This window comes from Phoca vitulina, unplaced genomic scaffold (genome assembly GCF_004348235.1).
Source record: "Phoca vitulina isolate PV1807 unplaced genomic scaffold, GSC_HSeal_1.0 scaffold1, whole genome shotgun sequence".
Taxonomy (NCBI): domain Eukaryota; kingdom Metazoa; phylum Chordata; class Mammalia; order Carnivora; family Phocidae; genus Phoca; species Phoca vitulina.
The window spans coordinates 13,543,979-13,565,413 of record NW_022589704.1 but is presented as its reverse complement, the minus strand read 5'-3'; the positions used below and the strand labels follow the sequence as shown (position 1 = coordinate 13,565,413).

At 43.2% G+C, this 21,435-nt stretch overlaps 1 protein-coding gene across 2 annotated transcripts in view; it reads right to left on the bottom strand.

Annotated features, from left to right (window-relative positions):
- Window positions 1-20,256, bottom strand: part of DOCK10 (dedicator of cytokinesis 10) — a 255,238-nt gene extending 234,982 nt beyond the window's left edge. For both annotated transcript variants that reach the window (XM_032401129.1, XM_032401125.1), the window contains exon 1: window positions 19,970-20,256. In XM_032401129.1, the coding sequence (XP_032257020.1) occupies window positions 19,970-20,092 (123 nt within the window). In that variant the 5' untranslated portion in view covers window positions 20,093-20,256. The remainder of the gene's footprint in view (window positions 1-19,969) is intronic.
- Between the last annotated feature and the right edge of the window lie 1,179 nt (window positions 20,257-21,435).

Here is a 21,435-nt window from a genome sequence, read left to right as displayed (position 1 = left end):
GAGAGTTGGAGAGCTTTGCCTCATGCTGAACAACCATTGTGGTGGGGGCCATAAGTGTCCTGTTCCACAGCATATCCCCCGGCCATCAAAGAACCCAATAGCAGTACTAGGCAGTAGAGTAAATCATCAGTTTCTCAAGCTTTCGTTTCTACCAAAGCTAAGCAGATACTAGTGTTTCCCCACACCAATCTATGGCCCTACGTCCTCACTTCAAGATGCCCATTTATGATTATTTCCCCATTCAAAACTGTCCTTAGTGTGTATTTTAACCAATCTGTTTGTTTATGAAGTGGCAGAGATGTGGGTAAAAGATCAACTCAGGGAGGGACTTGTCCATGAAGACAAGACCGTTCACCCTCTGGGGTGGAGCTTCATTCTGTGTTGTGGCCAGGTGGACATTGCAAATGCCTACAGCAAGTTCTGGAACAATCCTATACATTGGTTGATTTTAGCGTTTTCGAATTTGCCGTTTGATTTCCCTAATTCAGTTGAGACAGAGTGTAGAAGAAAGAGTCATGAGCTTTTGTTGTGGTGATTTTGTTTGTTTGTTTGATTTCTCTCCCAGCTCTTCTTCAACACAGACAAATTTAAGTGTGTGTGTTCTTCAGTATTCTTAGGGCCACTCCTCAAGATAAACAGTCATGTCAGTATAACAAAGCCGATACTGTTCCTTCAGGACACTTGAGTCAGTCAGCAGTTTACCGCAAAACAGAAGATGGGCCCCAGATATTTAATAATTCAGGTTGTTCTACAAAGTTATAAAAATTTTCACTTCAATAAGTTATTTATAACAGGCTTTTGTAGAAACTGCCTTTCCGTTTACTAAGTGACAAAAGAACACAAATCAGGTTGGAATAACATTAAATTGCATTTTCCTAATTATGCATTTTCCCATTCTGCCCTAAAATGCATAATGTTCCAATGTATACGTACACACACACACACACGGGCACAAACCATGTGCCCAGGCGCAAACACACACAGTATAGTTTACAAGAAAGTAGCTAAGATCGTGAGTTCTAGAGCTTGAGTATTACCTGTACCATTTAAACTTGTGTGACCTTGAGCCAGTCACCTGACCACACTTCCCCTGTCTCTCCTGACGGGTCACAGCGAGCTGCCTGCTGCCCTTCTACAGGTGTCCGTTCACAAATCCTTGACGGTTGACACCTGCCCACTGGAACCCATAAAACTGCCTTCCCACACCCAGTTCCGAGTCACAACCCTGAGCGGCGACAACCCTGCAGCAGTAACAATGAGTCATTCTTCTAGGTCACGCTCATTTGCCCAACCACATATCTTCCTACAAGTGTAAACTGTTAAACTAAAGTCAAAAAGAATCTTCTAAAAAGTACACACTGCCACGAGAATTTGTACCTGGAAAAAGTAGAGACTTTGAAATTTATCTCTGACTTCCAGGCTGGGAAGTAGTATACACTACAACTCAAGTGGAATGAACTGGACAGTTTTATGCTGTATAATTCAGTTTGACTTAAATAAAATGCTTGCACCAAAAGCGCTTGGGGCCAGAACACTCTGTGGCCCAAATAACCCTTTTAGCCCTAGATTTGGGCAAAGTCCAAATACTTGGAATTTTCCTGTATGGAGACACCTGCTTGCATTTATTGTTGTGAATCTCATTATGAGGATGTTACACAGGACACTCACACAGTGACTAATGAAGGCCAGAAGCCTGATAATGGGAGGGCACTGTTCCTAATTACCAATGTGGTGTTGAGAAAATGCTGACGAGACTTCAATATGCAACTTAAATAAATTCAACAAATTTCCTTCTACCAAAAAACCTTCTAATCATCATCCTACCGTTAATTTTTGAAACCCTTGCTGATATGACCTCAAATCTCCCAAATGTATGCTAAATTGTCAGTGTGAAAAGGAAACAAGAATAGCTCGTAAACATATAAAAAGATGCTCTACTTTCAAAAAGGGAAATGCAGCTGAAAACAGCAATAGGATGTTACTATCTTACACCCAGAAAACCAACAAAAATAAAAAAGTCTGACAATACGTGTAGCGTTGAGGAAGCGCGTGTGAGGGAGGAAGAGGGCACAGTGTTTTGGGGAAGTCTGGCAGCATCGCTAAAGTTGTAGGAGGGCATGCCCTCCAGAATCCCCCGCACTTACGCACCAGGAGGTTTGGAAGAGCAATTAAGGAAACAAAACAAAATGGAAAAAACCTATAAGTCCAGCCACAGCCATAGCTGTTTCAGGAAAGTATCTCCAGATGCTAGAATTAGTGGCAGAAGTCTGAGGAGAAGCAGGGGAGTCTCAGAGGATCTCCCCACAAGTTACTGGTTAGCTGCAGAAAGAACTGGATGGACAGAATGCTTGTATCCTCCAGATTCATTTGTTGAACTCCGAATCCATCAATGTGATGGTATTTGGAGATGGGGCCTTTGGGAAGTAATTAGATAATGAAGGTAGAGCCCTCACGAATGGGGTTCATGTCATTATAAGGGATGCCAGAGAGCTTGCTTCTCTCTCAGCTTTATGTCATGGGAGCATACACCAAGGAGATGTCCATCTGCCGAAGAAGAAGAGGTCCTCACCAGACCCTGGATCTGTGCGCACCTTCTTTTTGGAATTCCAGCTTCCAGAACTATGAGAAATGAATGTTTGTTGTTTAAGCTACCTGGTCTATGGTATTTTGTTCTAGCAGCCCCAGCTGACCAAGGCAGGAACCTAGTAACTTTATAGAAGATCCGCCTGGCAAACACCATCACAGCTAAGCGACTAGTAATGGGACAAACTGATAGCATGTCTCCCCAACTAGCTGCAGTGAGGACACGCCGTGACTCCTGTGACATACATGCCCCAAACAGCATAGCTGGAGTCTAATCAAAAGAATGCATCAGTCTAAAACCAGACTGAGAGCCAGTCTACAAAGAAACGGGCCTGCGTTTTTCAAAATGTCAAGTTCAAGAAAGACACAGAAAGACTGAGAAACTGTTCTGGGTCAAAGAAGACCAAAGAGTACATGACATCTAAATGCAATGTAATCCTTGGATCCTGGACCAGGAAAAAAAGTGTAGTGGGTCAATTGGTAAAATCTTAGTAAGGTCTATGAATCAGATATTATTATTGTGTCAATGTCAATGTCTTGATTTTGATCCTTATATTACGGGTATGTAAGAGAAATGCTTTCAGAAAATATACCTGAACTACTTTGAGCTAAAAGGGCAATATGAATGCAATTTTTCTCAAATGTTTCAGAAAAACAATCGTATGTGTGTTTGTGTTAGAGAGAGAGAGAGAAAGAGAGAGAGAGAGGGAAACAGCGAGACAGAAAGAATGGTGAGAAAGAAATGATGATGAATTTGAAGGGTGATAAAATGGTAACATTCGAGGAATCTGGGGGAGAGGTATATGAGATTCTTTATACTGTTTTACACAAAAAAAATATATTTACACACCTTTTTTGTAAATCTGAATGTTCTTCAAAATAAGAAAGTAAAAGGTAAAGCAAAGCAAGGAGCTGATGAGCACATAGTGTTCAGGGGTTCCCTATAGGGGAGGAAGGAACTTGGGATGAGGAGAAGCAGAGTGACAGGGTCTGGTGGGTGATCAGGGAAGGATTCCTTGAAGAAATGATGAGTGAGGAGCTGAGGAAGTGAGCAGCTGAGGAAGAATGGTGAAAAGAGCTTTCTGGGCTGGGGAAGAACAAACACAAAAGTCCTACGGCTCACAGGTGCATGTGGCATGCCAAGTGTTCATAAGTGGCCCCTGGGCCTTTAACCCAGGCAGCAAGGGGATGCTGGGGTTTGGAGCTGTTAGATCAAAGATTTTCAATGTTAGCAATAGTGGAATTTAATGTCTCTGTGTTTTTCCCAGCAAACTGGATAATTCATAAAAATTTAATGTAATGTGATACTAGGAAAAATGTTTAGAAATGGTAAAATGTTCAGGAGCTAAAAATTCCAGTGAACAATGATAGGGTGTGTTCTTCAAAATATAAAGAAATCAGATTGAAACATAATGTTTCCTTAGAGTCGCATCATGCCATTGAAAGGCAATTATTAAAATGGGTCTTTTAAAAAAAATCTCTGAACCTGTTCCATTTTCTCAAAAGCACTGGACCTGAATGCTGGGCTATTATTTCTGAAGCTAGGTAATATTTAGGCCTCTAAGTAGGGAAGAGAAAGATAATGCCATATTGCTCCTCCTGCATACAATATCTGCAGGGCATTTCCCTTTCAAAAATGACATGGAGTGGTGAGCACACTTCAAAGAACTGTAAAAGTGCATATGCACCTCCCCATCCATCCAACCAAGAGTGATTTATTACATTATAATGAAATGCTGTAACTATCGAGGTGAGACAATGAATAATTACAACAAAAAATAATCAACATGTCCAAGAAGTGCTATGGAAATGCAGAAGAGGAAGGGACTGTCTGTCAATGGCCTCAGGGGAGGGTAAGAGGTGAAGGAAGAAATGAGTTGGATCTGGAAGGCAAGTAGGAGCTGAACAAGACAAGAAAGAAGGGCAGCGTGCTCTGAGCAGCTGCTAACATGCATGGCATACATGGGAATTGCCCAGACCCCTGAGTGACTGTAGTGCAGGGAAAGTTGAAGATAGAATCCACTAGAAAGTGAGGCTGGAAAGGTAGGTTGGAACCAGGTGAGATCTGATCCCTTGGGGAGTAATCATGCGCATTAGCAGCATTCAGGAAGAAATGAATCATGATCCAAGCTGTGTGCTCACGAGTTAATAGAGGTGGAGTGTGGAAGGTGGATTATAGATAGTGTGAGGAGATCAGAGACTAGTTAGAAGGCTGGACTAAAACCCTCAAGGATATTGCCCAAAGCCAACTTGGGAAAGAAATCACGAACGACTAACCTAGATCACTGAGGTCAGGGAGATGTTTGAATTATTTAGGAGGTAGCACTGCTTGTACAGGGAGTATGATCAGATGTGGCGTGGTAGGGAGGGGGCGAGATTAAGCATGGTTTCAGTGTGAGATTAACTGGATCAACTAAGATACGAAACTCAGGAAAAAAGAAAAACAGATTTATGAGGCAAGAAAATTTGTTAGCCATGGATCCTGTTGAGTTTGAAGTCACTGAGGGACTGCTGCGCCATCAAGGGGCAGAGCTCAGATGCAGAGCACAAGATGGAGATGGAGCTGCGAGTATCTGTGCACAGGTGAGAGCTGAACCTGTTTGAGTGGAGAAATCCCGTAGGGAGGTTTTTCAGGAAATGCAGAGAGAAGAATGTTTAAGGCTAGATCCCTGGTGAACCCCAACAGTAAGTGGTCCATTCTCCTTTAAGATATTCCATGAACTGACAGTATATTGAGGAATACTTGATCCACTCTCTGTGACCAAAAATGTACTGAGTCTGAGTCTCTCCTTATTAGTGAATCAAAGATGCCATTTTGAATAAAACTGCGTGCGTTAAATGGTTCATTTAACTATTAGGCTAAATGATAAAAGATAACGGATAGTTTCAGCCTATCTTTCTGAGTCATGGTCATTGAGCCAATGTATCCAAATTGTAGGCAGCTTGTCTGGCTCTGACCTGCAGAGTATGTAGTCCCACCTACCAGGCTCCACAGTACACGAAACTAGAGAGAATATGGAGAAGGAAGTTCAGGGTCTGCTAGGCTTGAGATCTCCCACAGATCAAGCTACTCTCCTACAGACAAGATGATGAGGCTTAGACTGAGCAGGTTTCAGACAGAGTTCAGATTCCCCTGAATGCCCAGAGCAGGCCCCACAACAGTCACATCTGGTGATAGTCTCTTGTCTACTGAGTTACAGTGATGCCCATTCCTAGGCACCTGGGCACAGAAGCCAATGAGCAATGTTTTCCTTAGATGGGTGGCACCTATGACAATGAACATGAATGTACCTTAACTCGTACACATGTTATCATTTAATCTTCATGAGAACTGTGTGTCTCCTTATTTTACAAATAGAAAAGCTAAGGTTTTTTAGCTTGATCAAGGCCACCCTAATAGAAAGGGTTTTGGAACTGAACTCTGATCTCCTACAACAGACTGTTTCCTCCACTTCATAGTAGGATCAGAAAAGAGTGCTTGGGGAGGATTTGCTCCCTTAAATAATCCTTCCAAGTGTGTTTGTGGTAGACTCCTCTGAGACGCTCACATCATAATCCCCAGAACGTGGGAATATACTAACTTTCAAAGAAAAGGGGACTTTGCAACTGGGATTAAGGTTAAATACACTGAGATGGAGAGACTATCTGGGATGATCCAAGTAGCTCAATCTAGTCACATGAGTCCTTAACAGCAGAAGAGAAAGGCAAGCAGATGCGACCCATGAAGAGCTTGACCCACCATTGCTGGCCTTGGAGATAGAGGGAAGGGGCCATGAACAAGGAATGTGGTGACCTCTAGAAGCTGGAAATGGCCCTCAGTTTATATCCAGCAAGGAAACCAGAGCCTTGGCCCTATGGTTGCAAGGAACTGAATTCTGCCAACAACCCAAATGAACATGCAGCAGATTTTCCCCTTTGAGCCTGCAAAAAGGGATAAAGCCCTGCCAACACCTTGATTTTAGTCTAGTGAGAGCCCTACCGGACCTCTCACCTGCACTATGGTAAGATAATACATCTGTGTGAAATTTGTAGTAACCTTGTTACGGCAGCCATGGAAATCTAGTGACTGTGTTTGTATGTCTACAAAGTCACAAAGACCCGGACTGAGTCAAGTTCCGATCACTTTTTAGGACACCAGAGATCACACGCCATCACTCAGATCACTAGAGGCAGCAACACGAGGCACCGTGCCAGCTCACAGACACAACTGTACCCTTCCTGACACTCACGGGCCAGAGGCACACAGTTTCAACCTGCCACCAAAGCTAAGTCCCAGAGTCTCGACAAAAACAGGTAATACCGACCTCACACGCTCAAGAAGTAAACCACACATGTACTATTTAAACTTCTTTGAAGACAGTGCTCTATTTGGGTTGAAGGCTTATTCACTTTTACTGGGGAGTCCAATGGACATATAAGCAAAATCCGGACTTTGATTTTATGATAGTAAATTATACTGAAGGCTGCAGATGGTGCACTGAGCTGAAGGACAAAAGGCAATGGTTTTGAGATCATCCGTGGCCTTGCTCTGTGACCCTGACCGTATCCACTGAAACCTCTCTGTGATTCAGTTTCCTTTTCTGTTTTAGACTAACTTATCCTTCAGGTCTAAATGTTTATAGTTGTAGGATGCCAAGAAATGTAGTGCCAATTCTCTTTCCTCACTCAGAATATGTATTTCATGTGGCGTTGGTAGACGTGAATGCCAGAAGAAAGAATCCTCAGGACAAAATTGAGCTTGAATCACTTAATGCACATTAAACATTTAAATGTTTGGCATTAGCTTAAATGTGTGTCAAAGAATATTTTTGTCAACAAATGTTTTAAATAAACACACCAAAAGTTGTTACTAGTTGTTATCATGAGTTTTTTCTTCATTATTTTCTAGGTTTTGAGTTATTAAGTTAATAAAAGCCACGAGAGTTTAAAAAGTACAGATGTAAAAAGAGACTATTAAGTGAAAATTGGATTAAAATAAAACCCACATGGAGCAGTTATTATGGTATCTTAAAACTCCCTGACCTAAAGGAAAAAAAACAGAGCTTTTAAGAACTAAAACAGCACAAACATTCACTGATAAGATCATATAGCTTTGATAATATATGAAGGGTTTTCTTGAAAACCTTCCATATGGGACTTCAAATGAACTGCTGTCAAAATTCTGTCGCCCACGCTTCCTGAATTTTAATCCATCATTTTCTGCACCCAGCACAGAGTTGTATTCTGCCCCGGACTTGTGACTGCTCACAGACTCACTGGGAGTGACAGTAACATCCCTGGCCAAACAGTGAGCCCTGTGTGCGCCAGGGAGGCACCCACATGGGAAGGAGCTGACATTGGAACAATGATAACACCTGCTCGGCTGAATCTTATTTATTCAAGAGTACACATTCATGCCAGCCAACACTTAATTTCAACTCAATTTATGGCTACGGAGCAGATACTATATGCTGATACTTGATCGCCTAAGGGTTTCTTCTCGAATGTACCCAGGACCTTCTTTACTGCAAACCAGGCACTTAGATTTCCTTTTGCATGTCCAGCCTGTTCTTCTGGCATGTCCAGGGGGAACATGCCTTCTTACGCTTAACAAGCATTTAGTAAACATCTACTATGTGCCAGACATTTTGCTGCCCCGGGAACATGGAAACCAATAACCATACTGCCTATCCCTGAAGGCCTCTCGGGTATTGGAAATGTGCAGGCAAAACCACGCTTGGTCCTCCTGGTCTAGGAGAGGCAACAGGGACCAGGGTCATGTAGGCTGTGGTTAACTGTGCCAGAGATCAGACTAGCTACCAGTAAAGTGATGAAACATGATCCCCGAGACCACTAGTCTCCCATTTCTATGTCCTTTTGTCCCAAGGGATCCAGGCCCTTTCCAAGGTATACTTGCTGGGGAATGGATTTTCCCTTTGGCCTGAATTTAAGTCAATAGCTATTTTGTGTATTTAAGGTTAATCTCCAACAGCTGAATGAAATACTCTGGACCTTTGGGGATCGGGCTGCTGGGTGAACAATCTCAGAAAGAAGACTCTGCTATCTTTCTAATACCTATGAAATCATACTAGGGCAGAGACAGATAATACTACCTTTCTCAGGTGTGAGAAGGAGGTGATAGAGGCAGAGGCAAAAAACAGCGACAAAGAACTAGCAAGAGAGAGGTTCTTGCTTTTTTGTTGGCAGGGAGAAGGTGTAGAGCTTGGAGGAGAGTTCAAACTCCCCCCCCTCCGCCCCCCACTCACCTATATTCAGGGCATGTCGGGGCTGGGAGGAGCCTGGCCAGGTCTGTAAGCCAAAGACCAGGGCACGAGAACTGGAAAGTTCCCTCTCCTAACGCAGATGGGTCTTTCTATTCTCAGAAGGAAGGCAAAGAGGGAAATGAGACTGCAACCTTGCACTGGAGCCCCCACTAGGTTGGAAGAACCTGTCTCGCACACCTTTGTCACTGCTGACTGTCCTTTTGCCAATTCTTATCCCCTTGGCCCGTCCTGTGGGTATATGAACAACCATTCCCTCCATTACATCCTCGACAATCACTTTGTGCTACCATTTTCATCAATGAAAAACAAATTTGCTTGTAGCCTATTTGAACCAATTCTTCTGGTTGCTAAAATCAGATATCTTAATCAATAATGGTGTTATTAAAATGAAAAAAATATATGCATATTTTAATTCCGTATGAAAACCTCTTTAAAAGAATAAGAACTCCCTAGGTTTTTAGGACTAAAGCGTCCTTAAAGGTCTCAGTGTCTAACCTTTTTTTTTTTAATTTTATTACGCTATGTTAGTCACCATACATTACATCATTAGTTTTTGATGTAGTGTTCCATGATTCATTGTTTGCATGAAACACCCAGTGCTCCATGCAGTACGTGCCCTCTTTAATACCCATCACCAGGCTAACCCATCCCCCCTACCCCCCTCGCCTCTGAAACTCTCAGTTTGTTTCCCAGAGTCCATAGTCTCTCATCAACCTTCTTGTTTTAAAGACACGGAAACCCAAAGAAGCTTAAAGCCTTGGTCAAGGTGGCACAACCTGGAGGCCACTGCTTCCTAATGGCAAAGAAGATACATCAGTTTTGTTTTTTTTTTTTAAATTGATTGGATAACAGCAACATAATGGTTTTGACTTCAAAAAATTGAAGTTAATAAATGAACTTCTTGCGGTAGCACTCAGAAAGGTCCTGAAAGAACCTCTCTGTCCGTATTTTGCCAGTTTGCCAGTAAATTTTATTACTAGTATTTTCACATACAGGGAGACCTTATAAGCTATGCATATAGATATGCTTTAAAGCAAACTGGAATACTTTTCATTTGGAAATGAAATCCTCTTTTGAATAAATGTCAGATTTTCATTTTTATTTTTTTAAAGATTTATTTATCTATTTGAGAGAGAAAGAGGGAGCGAGCAGGGGGAGGGGCAGAAGGAGAGAGAGAGAGTCTCAAACAGACCCAACACAGGGCTCAGTCCCACGACCTTGAGATCACGACTTGAGCTGAAATCAAGAGTTGGATGCTTAACCGACTGGACCACCCAGGTGCCCCTAAATGTCTGATTTTTAAATAAATAATGTAAAAGCATAAACATAAATAACTTCAAATATTAGGTATCCGTATTTGAATTTTCTTCTTCAAAAAAGTCACTGGGCTTTCACATCACTCTTCATTTTTGTGAAGTTACTCAGCTGTAAACAATTTTCTCGTTCTAAAGAACAGTGACAAAGGGATTTTTAAGAGCTAATCAAATTAACAATGGATGTTCAAAAATAATTTAATTATTACATTTCATTGAGTAGTAAATTTTGTTTAAGTTTTTTGTTTGCTTGTTTGCCACGTCAAATGTTCACGCCTGTGTTCTTTATATAGAATGTGTGATTTGAAAGGCCAAAGTCACTGGCCATTTTGACAACCTTAATTAGCCACTTAAATTGGTAATTACTAGAATAATTATATAAAGTAAAGATCATTGTGGTGTCATCTTTTTAAACAGACCGCCCTCCAGATCCTATTGTTAAACTCTGCCATTTTGGTGTTTAGCTTAAAGAGCTGCCAAGCTTCCCAAATTCCATGTCAGGAGAGGTGGTATGTTGAAACTGAATTAGAAAAACTGACTATTTTCACATTTAGCAGCACAACTAAAGGAACTTTGCCTAATTTGGGTCCATTAATTCTTCTAGTCTCAGAGGTGTTTCCACTTCAATCCAATTGCAAAATATTAACATTTTCAAAGGCAAGTGTTTTTCTCTATTGCCACTCAGTCACATTCATTAAATTTTATTATTTCTACATCATTTAATGTAGGTCAACATGTCGCGTCCAGCAAACAAGCATTTCTTTCCAGCTGACTGACGTTGAAGTGAAAGATAAGAGCAAACAAATCTCACTTTAGTGGGAAAAAAAAACTCCTCTCATTTGTAAACATGAGCATCAAAATCAAGACTACAGAAGACAATGTAGCAGATGTAATGCTGCAACCCAATTACTCCATGCTTATTGTGTCAGAAATGTATTTCTATAGAAGAAGAATCAAATGATGCCCCTTTCAGAGTGGAAGGAGGCTTTGTTTGCAAAGCTTAACCCACTCCTAGGAAAACGACTGAGCACGGACACAGTGTCCAAAGCTGGAGTCATTCCTGATAGCCTGCATTACTGAGAAGTCATGAATGAGGAATGGTTGAGCAGACCAAAAGTGGCCACAGGTCTTCTCTTGTTAAGAAGCTCCTTTCCAAGACCTCTTCCTATGGCGAGTACTCTAGGGTTTCCTTTTCTGTCCTTGCTCTCTCTCGCTTGGATGCTAACTGCATGTGTAATGAGGCTTGCCTGCCTGCCCATCTGCCTGGGGGAACTGGTCTGCAGGACAGAGCAGCTGTGGAGAACACTGGCTCTGGAGCTGGGCTACCTCCCTGTGGCTCCGGGATCCATCCGTGACTAGTCATTTGATCTGGGGTAAGCCCGACCTCAACACATCTCCTTCCTCGTCTCTAGAATACGAATAAAAATACTTTATTGTGTGCTTGTCATGAGGATTAAAAGAGATTGTACGAGTCAAGTCCCTGGCACACAGGATGGGCTCACTATCTTTCCGGGTACACTGTGAAGAAGATGACTCAAGGGACATCATTAGCAGACGCCGACAAACTGGCCATTTGTAAGTCATAATTCCATTACAATCGCTCACGAATGTGCAACCAGCCCACTCTCCTGATGCTGCTTTTAGCACTTCGTTTGCAGTGAAAAGGGAGACTCCCCTCCCCTTACTTTCATATAGTAAATAGAGTCTAAAAGTGGTGAAGCAGACACATCTCTCAGTGGCACGTATATCTGAAAGGAGGAAGTTTGGGACAGAGAAACAAGAAATTAAATAAGTAAAAAGATCTACTTTGGGTGGTGGTCGGAGCCACGAGGAAAATAAAGGATAATAATGGAACACAGAAAGTTGCAGTGGAGGGAAGGCTGAGGAACATCCTTTCACTTGGTGACCCAGGATGACTTCCCTGAGAAAGTGACATCTGAGAATCTGACAGAGGAGGAGAAGCTGTGAGAACTCGGGCAGAGGAATGGCAAATGCAAGGACCCAATCATCTAATCCCCTAATTTCACAGATGAGAAAACGGAGATTGCTGAAGGAGGCATGACTTGGCAAAGAGTCACAGAGCCAGGGTTGGAATTCTGCTGTCCAGACTCACAGGCTCTGAGATTTCCTACACCAACTCCCGAATTGGCCAGATTGTTCAAAGTGCTCGTGGACAGTGGAGGAGAGGAAAGAGCGTCCCAAAACAGGCTGAAAGACAGCCAGTCAAAGGAATTCTGGACCATATCGTAACATGCGGGGAAATCTAGACCTTTAACTCCAGAGAATTCCATCCTTAGAACATTCCTATGTGAAGGAGAGACATCATGTTTTTCTGAGACTCAGTGACTAGAAGAGAAAAAAAAAAAACTTTCATGATTTTTTGATTCTAGCAATCAGATTTTCTGGAATGACCAATTATTTTCAAATCACTAAGGGTTTCAATGATAGCAACATAAATCTTATAAAGCAATGAAGAATCATTATTGCATGTCCTTCATGACTTGTAGTGATCCTGCTTTAAAATTCTCTGGTAAGCAGGGTAACACTGGCCTCACCCTGGAACTCGTCTTCAGGACTGTAACCTGGGTCAGAACTTTTGCAGATTCAGACTGCCTATTTCATATACGTTATGGAATTTTTTACTTAACCTGGAAGCTAAGATTGTATTACAGTTAAGGTGCTGCGTGAAGGAGAAAATACAACACAAACGATCAAGGGACTTTCCAAAGTCACTTAGCAAGGAACCAATCCCATTTTCATACATTTCTAGGTGATCTAAACTTTATTTTTGCCTCAAGCAACTTTTTCCAAGAGTCACGGAATAAACTATACTGTATTGGAGCCTCACACAATTGCCTTTGACAGACAATATACCGCAAAATTATGGCTACAGTTGTAGCTTATTTTTTGTGTTTCTCAAATGTTAATATGTTTATAAATTACCAGAGGATCTTGTTAAAATACATGTTCTCTTCTAGTAGATTTAGCATGGGGACTGGGACCCTGCATTTCTAACAAGCTCCCAGGTGATTCTATACTGCCCTGAATGAGAAATCACAGAAAAAAAAAATGCCTTGTCTCTTGAGTCTCAGTATAAGTTAAAGTCAAACATGTATAGAGCAAATTATTTTCTTTTACGCTGCAGACCTCTTAATCTCATGGCTGATCACGTTTTCCTTTTTGACTTGGCCTCTAGGAAACAGTCTTAGCAAGACTATAGGACTTAATGGTTATGCACTGTATTCACTAATCCTTCTCCGTTAACCTACTCTTGACAACATCTAACTTTCCTAATATTGCTTTTTTGTTGTTGCTAATATTACTATTTACCCCCTAACTCACTATAATTTTTATATGCATCTTTGTTAAGACACTTCGAATAACTCCTTTGAATAAGAAAGTGGATGAAAAAAGAATCGCTACACAACCTAGTTAAATGAAAATATGTGCTCAAGGACACATGATGCACTGGAAAATTTCAGGCACTTGTTGGAGTGGGGTGAAGTGATTGAGATGGAGAAGCAGCCTGTCCTAGTCGGAAGTAGACTGGAGAAGAAATAACCCCACCCTCTTTCACAATATGTTTTTGGCTTTGCCAGATAGATAGCATAGCGATGGCTGAGCAAGTTTATATTTGAAGGACTTAACAGTTGAGCTCTGGTTGCCGTAAGAGGGTTTAACATTATTATGGGTACTTGGAACAGCTTCTTCTCTGGCTTCTAACCTCAGAGGAAAGCTGGAGTGGGCACTGATAGGTATTCTCAATTATCAATGGGAAGGACAGAGCTCCACTTCCTCAGGTAGAGCTAACAATCAGAGTGCAACATCAAGCAAACTCAACTCCTCATGCCTTCCACTTTAGAGATGCTGCTGGAAACCACTACAGAACTGGAAGGTAACGCTCTGCTAGTTACTATTTAGGATGCAAGAGAGGTTCTTTAACTTAGGTGAGGTCTTTAACCCTCTGAGTCTCAATGGCTTCCTCTGTAATTTGTAACAATAATAACATCCTCATAGGATGGCTCTGAGAATTACACACTGAACTCCGTGCCAGGCACTTCGTGGGTTCTCCGTCAGTGGTTTATCCTGACACATGTATTACTGCTCTTTCTCTTTGCGAAGCTTCAGGGAAAATCGATGTGAAGAAGAAGACAGCCAAGAACCACACTCTTTTTTTTTGTTTTTGGACCCATCTAGAAGTTGTCTGGATGCCCTGTTGTTACTGTTTATCTTCAAAGTCACTTTTGCAATGCACTTGAGAAGTAAGGAAAAACAGTAGTAGTTGATATAATCAATAACATTCAACCTTGATGTCGTAAACTAAGTGTTGACTTCTTCACCATGCCAGGGACGTTCCTCATGAAGGAACACAAACAACATAAGCCGTGTGATTATGATTTCTGCTAAAGTGTAAACAGCCTTCTTATGAAGAACCCTGTCAAAACCAAACCAAACCAAACCAAATGAGACTGTGCTGCGGGCACCCAACAGACAGGCCTTCGCTCCGCATCCTGCTTGAACCCGAGCTGCAGACATTAAGACAAGTGTTCTCTTTTCATTATCACTTTCTGCATCTATCACTCACTCTTACTCCCAGCATATGACTTTTTGGAAATTCTAGTATCTCCCACACAAGTGTTTGAAGCCCCTCCTACTCTCAACCATTTACATATCATCAAGTTCAGAGGAGAGGAAATTCTTCCTTCTGCTCCTGTAAACATGTTTACAGACATTACTTCTCAACTGAAGATCTTTGGTCTGTCAGAGGTTCTGCTTCTTATTCAAAGCTCCCTAAACTATCAAAAGTAGTATGATTGGAGGACAGAAGAAGTTACAAAATGTCAAAGGAAAGTGAGTGTATGGAATTTTTGTGATTACTGCAGTCAATACTGCCCTTTCTCAACCACTTACCCTTTATGCTTTCTGCGTACACCCATACTGGGTAAGTACAATCACTTCTGGGAGGACGTTTCCTCTTTAAAAGAAGTTAATAAGCAGAAATACCACATGATCCAGTAATTCCACTACTGGGTATTTACCCAAAGAAAACAAAAACACAAATTCAAAGAGAGATAGGCACCCCGATGTATATTGAAGCATTATTTACAAAAGCCAAGATATGGAAGCAATCCAAGCATCCATCCACAGCAAATGGATAAAGAAGATGTGAGATATATATATATATATATATAAAATATTCCACTATACATATATAGTGGAATATTACTCAGCCATAAAAAGAAGGACGAAATCTTACCATTTGCAACAACAGGAATAGACCTAGCAGGTGTTATGGTAAGTGAAATAAGCCAGAAAAAGACAAATATACCTTATGATTTCTTATTTGTGGAATTTAAAGAACAAATCAAATGTACAAACAAAAAGACAAAAGCCTCTTATATACAAAGAGTGAACTGGTGGTTGCCAGAGGGGTGTTTATTGGGTTGTTGTATGGATGTTGGGTTATTGTATGGATGAAATAGATGAAGGGGAGTAAGAAGCACAAAGTTCCAGTTATAAAGGAAATAAGTCACAGAGATGAAAAGTACTATAGGGAATACAGTCAATAATATTGTAATAATGTATGGTGACAGATGGTGACTACCCTTGTCATGGTAAGCACTGAGTAATGTGTAGAATTGTAGAATTACTGTGTTGCACACCTGAAATGAATGTAACATTGTATGTCATTTGTACTTCAATAATAAATAAAAATAAATAAAGAAGAAGCTAATAATAATAAAAAAAGAAGCTAATAAAGTTAGTTACAATGCAATAATGACTTGCAGCGGAATTTTTGTGTAACAACAGAGTAAATGTCATAAATGCATTCAAGAGTGCATGTAAATAAAGTGGTTCCCATCTGGGAAATACATAAGAGGCTTTAGGCAAAAGTTGACCAGATGATTATTTGTTCCTTGGTCTTCCATTTCTCTGACTCATGCCACCATGTTCCATAAATAAGCTCTATTTCTCTCAAAGTGACAGACCGAATGTGGTGTCAGCAGAAAAGTCATCATTTTTCTTTTGAAATGCTATCAAACATGTATGCAGAAAAGTGTACAAATCCTAGGTTTATAGTTTAATGAATTATAGAAAGCTATATAAATGAACTAATTCACGCAAAAATACAAATACACTTCATACATTTTAAAAGAATAGCTTCCTGTAAAGAATTTCTAATTAGTGGCATTACAACTTTGAGGCCAACGTGGCATGTATATTCAACCAAAGTAAGAAAACACTCAATAAAACTCTCCCACTGACATGGAAGAAATGTTTCTAATCATTTTTCAGCCGAGATTCTGCTCTAAAGAAGCTTGCTTTGTGGGTCTACCATGAATGGGGTGTCTGGAAATCACTTAAACTCTATTCGATCCTGAGATGGGCCTCAGCATGAGTTGTGATTCATTTGTTTTCCATGAAAAAATTTTAGAATAACTAAGGAGCAAATATTTCTCTTTTTAAAATATATGACTTTTGTTCATAACTGTTATGTATTATTATTATTGCTGTTTTTTCCTTTTTAAGAACTTCATTGAAATGCGGTGACATATAAAAATTGTATATATTTAAGGAGTACAACTTGATGTTTTGATATATGTTTATATTGTGAAAAGATCAGCAGGATGAAGTTAAATAACTTAACCACCACCCCTACATGGTTACCACTGTGTGTGTGTTGAGATTTTACTAAAAATCTATCCTCTTAGCTACTTTCAAGTATTCAATCCAGTATTGTCAACTATGCTTTTCATTGGATAGAAATCATTCATCTTGTGTCACTGAAACTTTGTAGTCTTTGACCACCATCTCTTCATCCCCCCGCCTCCTTACCTCCTACCCCTGTAACCCCCATTCTACTCTTTCCTTCTATGAGATTTACTATTTTAGATTCCACATAAAAGTAAGTCCATGCAGTATTTGTCTTTCTGTGTCTGACTTTTCACTGAGCATAATGTCCTCTAGGTTCATCTGTGTCTCAAATGGTGGGATTTCTTTCTTTTTTAAGGTTGGGATATATACCACATTTTCTTTATCCAGTCATCCCTCAACAGACATTTAGGCATGTTTCCGTATCCTGGCTATGGTGAAAATGTTGCAGTGAGCGTGGGAGTGCGGATATCTCTTCCCAATTGTTCTTAAGAGGGATGCAAAATAAAGTTGGCCCAGGTGAGGTTTTTGCCTGCACGGGAGCCTGCCACGGTGCCTTGGGTTAAAACTGAAATCAAGTTTGCTCTGGCTTATAGCTCTACTTTCTTCAGCAACTGCCCTCAAAGTTGGCCTCCTAGTCAGCTGCTCTCACTCAGCATCTCTTTGCTCTGTGTTCTCCATAAGCCACACACATTTTGAAGCTTTCATGTCCTATGTGTATGTGTGTGTAAGAGTATGTATATATTATACACATATCCCATTCTCAGAGTCTGCAACTCATAATTACCTTGTTAATCTGACAACCTTGTCTCTTCTTATTGGATAGAGCAGAGGTCCAACACTACAACAATCTCTCTGTAACATTCTGGAGGATTTGGGTCCCCCAAACAGGGTTTTTAGAAAGGGCACTGTATGAATCTAGCAGCGAGACAGTTTTTCTCAATAGAACCTTCTAGTGTCTTTCAAACGTTCTTCAATAGATGACAGCTTGCTCCAATACACACAATTCTACTTGACTGTATTGAAGTGGGCTACCCATAATCTTCTTCCCCTATCCTATTAATATTCTCCCTTGACAACCAGGATTTGAGGACTCGAAGCAACAAACATAAAGGATCTTAAGGGATTGGATCACGTAAGCCAGGATTAGTCTCCACACATAGTCCAATTAGAAGGTCTTAGGTTCAAAAGGGATGCTCTGCTCCACAGAATCCTACTGAGTGTGGGTGCCAACTCAGAGAACTCATCACCTTCCTGTTTCCCTTTAAGAGTTACCTGATAGAATGAAATTCAAAGCACGTGTCTTCTTGCTGCCAAAATCGCTGCCCAAACTGCCTGACTAGATGTGTAAGATCCAGTGAAATGTCCTGGCAAAAGCTAATTCAGGAGTGTTGGCCAAGGTGCTGAAGTGAGGGGAGGGAGGCAGGGACACCTTTGCCAGTGAGTCGGCCCCTCCCCCGACTCTTTGTAAGACACTGAGCTTATTCATTTTGACAAGATACCCTAGGATCTCAAGACTGACATAAATTCGGAGTAAGTAATGTGCGTGTATCTAGAACACAAATTCTTTATAGAAATTCTAGCACTACAAAACTCAGGAGAACCCCCTTAAAAACAAAACAAAAATCAAAAACAACGTTTAGAGCTGTTCATTCCAAATGCATGCTACTTATTTCTCTGCACTTCTCTACCAGATCGGTCCAGAGATTCAATAAAACAAATCTGCAAAATAACGTTACTGTAAAGTAAATGGCAGGGAATGACAAATCCACAAAGCGGACTGATCATTCCAAAGTAAAATTTATTTTCTATGTATGTTTGAAGATTTTCTTGTTATGTCCACTTTTACTCGAATTGAACCTTCCTCCCCTCCACCCCAAATGTCCTTTCTGACAGTTTATCCTTCCTGCCCTGAAATTGTGCGTGCTGATATCCGAACCACCGGCAGCCCCTGGCACAGGGGTGCAGCCAGTGGTAAGGAAAAGAGAAGGCACCCTGGCCACCAACCCTGGCCACACTCCAATCACCGCCACCCTTTTGGACATCTGATGCCTCTTCCCTCTGCCAGGCAATTAGCTTCCGTTCTGTTCAACTTTCCGACCTCTGGCTTTAGAGAAAAGTCCTGGCTGTGGGAACTGGCTCCGGGCAGCTCTTGGCTCCCTCTTCGGGGTGACTGGCAAGAGTAACACTTTCTTTGACACTCTTAAAAGAAGCCGTTTAATTCCTAATGATATTTCCTGGCAATAAGGAAAATGAAACCCACAGCGTGGGATTCCGGTCCAGCAGAGGCAGGCCAAGAGTGCGGCTGTTGAGCCCACGTCTGACTGTAGCATTCTGCCCACTCGCTCCCCATTCCCTCCAGAGTTGATTTTTTAATTTTTTTTCTCTCCTGACACTTCCACCCTGCAGTGTGACACCTACTGGAACTTATGAGCATCTGGAGACACACGGATAGGATTTGGGCATCGGACGGAATGGCTGGCTGTTGCCCCAGGGATTTCCCGCGGAAATCACCCAGAACTTAGAAGGCGTTTCAACGAGGAAGTAACCAGTAAAGCGATCTTGGCGGGAGAACCCCGTGAACATCTTAGAAAAATACTGGAAACCACTGGATACTTAATGACCCACGTCTCCTCCAGCCGGTTCCCCCGGCCCTTTCTGGAGGCGTATAAAGTGGTTTGTGGCTTTTTACCGCGTGGACGGAGGGTGGTGCGAAGGACATTTATTTCTGCGATAGCGTTAACGCGGGGCTCCCAGCTTCAGCCGGAGCGAGGACCTCAGGGTCACATCCCTTCCTCGCTGCGCACCAGTCGCCAGGGGTGAGGGACACGCGCAGACCTGAGGACAGCGGGGTTCCCTCCCGTAGACCCCCCTACCCCCCAGGTCACTGGCACCCCTCAACCTAGCGCCGATGTGACTCGCGAGGCATTCCCGCCACCTCCCCAGCCCCCAAACCCACACACGTCGTCTCCCACGCTCTGCATTTCTGAGTGTCCCCGGTCCCCCCGCGCGCGCGCCCCTGGCCAGGAAGCGTCGGTGGCGCTGCCTCGCGGAGGGGACGCGGGAAGGGACGCACTGGGCGCTCAGGGAGGCCAGGCTCGGGGCCCCGTGGCGCCCCGGGCGCGCGGGAAGGAGCGGAGGACGCCCCACACTCACCCGCTGCTGCTGCCGGCTGCTGACGGCCACCGCGGCGGCGGACGCGGCGCTGTGCCGGAGCTCGGCCGCCTGCCCGGGTCTCAGCAGGCTCCGGGTGAACCTGCGGGTCCGCTCGCCCGCCATCGCCTGCCGCGCCGCTCGCGCGGGGGCCCGGAGCGCGCGTCCCGCCGGCCTTCCCCGCGCCAACCTTCTCTACCCACCCGCCGTTCAGGAAGCGGAACTCGGAGCCTCTCCCCCCCTCTTCCTCGCTCTACTCGCAAGAGGCGGGTTTTTCTCTCTCGCACCCCCACTCCCCCACCCCCTTTCCTCCACCGAAGCTTCGCGACGACTTTGCAAACTCTGCGCTCCCCGGGCGCGCGCAGCCAACTCGGCGAGCGGCCCCGGCGCGGCGGCTGCGGCGGCGGCGGCGGCGTCTCTGCAGCGGGGGCCGCGGGGCGCGCGTGGGGCGGCTCCAGCTGGCCGGCCGGGGCTGTCCCCGTCGCCCCGGGGACCGGCAGGCCGCGGGGGGAGGGCTCGGGGCGGCCGCCGCGGGGTTCCGGGCGGGGCCTGCCCACGCCTCTCGCCCCCATTTAGAGGCTCCTCGCAGGGCTGGCGCTCTGGCCGCTTTTGCCGATTTAGCCCCTTACCTTCCAAGGCTGGCGAATGGGCGCGGGCGCAGCTTAGTGGGTCTTTCCATCCTTGGGAAGGGGTCAGAGGCTAATTAGGGGTCTGGTGGCTGGGACTCTCCTGCATCGCCAGGGCCAGCCTTTAGAAGTCTTCTTTGCCCAAAGTCCTTCTTCAGGGCCTTGGAAGTCATACACTTCAACCGGTATTCATTCATTAAGCGCCCACCATGTACCAATTCACATTGTTTTGGAAACCCGGGATAAGGAGGGGAACTTACCAGGCCTGCTTTAAAGCTGTGTAGGGCTGGTACGTTTTTTGGGTTAGGGGTGGGAGGTAGCAAATTACCAAGTTAAACAAACGAATTCAAATACGTGAACAAGGACATTTCAGATAATAGAAGCTAAAGAATAATAAACCAGGGTGAAGTGGTGTAAGAGGCTTTGAGGGGTGTATGTGATAGAGTGAGGGGGCTAGAACGGACTTGTGGGTTTACCAGGTGTGTGTGTGTGGGGGGGTCAGTTATGGGGAGGACTTACACTTGTGTTGTTTTTCTGCTCCTGCTCTTAACACACATCCCTCTGGTCTGCACATTGTCTCCAGCCAGCTGATTAAAGCTACTAAGAATTCTCCTGAGTCACACCCAGGGTGGTTCTTTAACTCAGTGTGGGGCTGGCTGTGGAGAAGAGCAGTTTGGGCCCCTAGGATACTAGTCTGGAGAGATCCAGGACAACCACTCCTAAGTATTCTAGGTTTTTCTTAACTGCTTTTTATAGACCCATGACCCTGACATTTTTTCCAAAGCCAATACATAGTTTTAACACAGGGTTGCACTTGTGTATAAAATCTTGAGCAGCTGATAA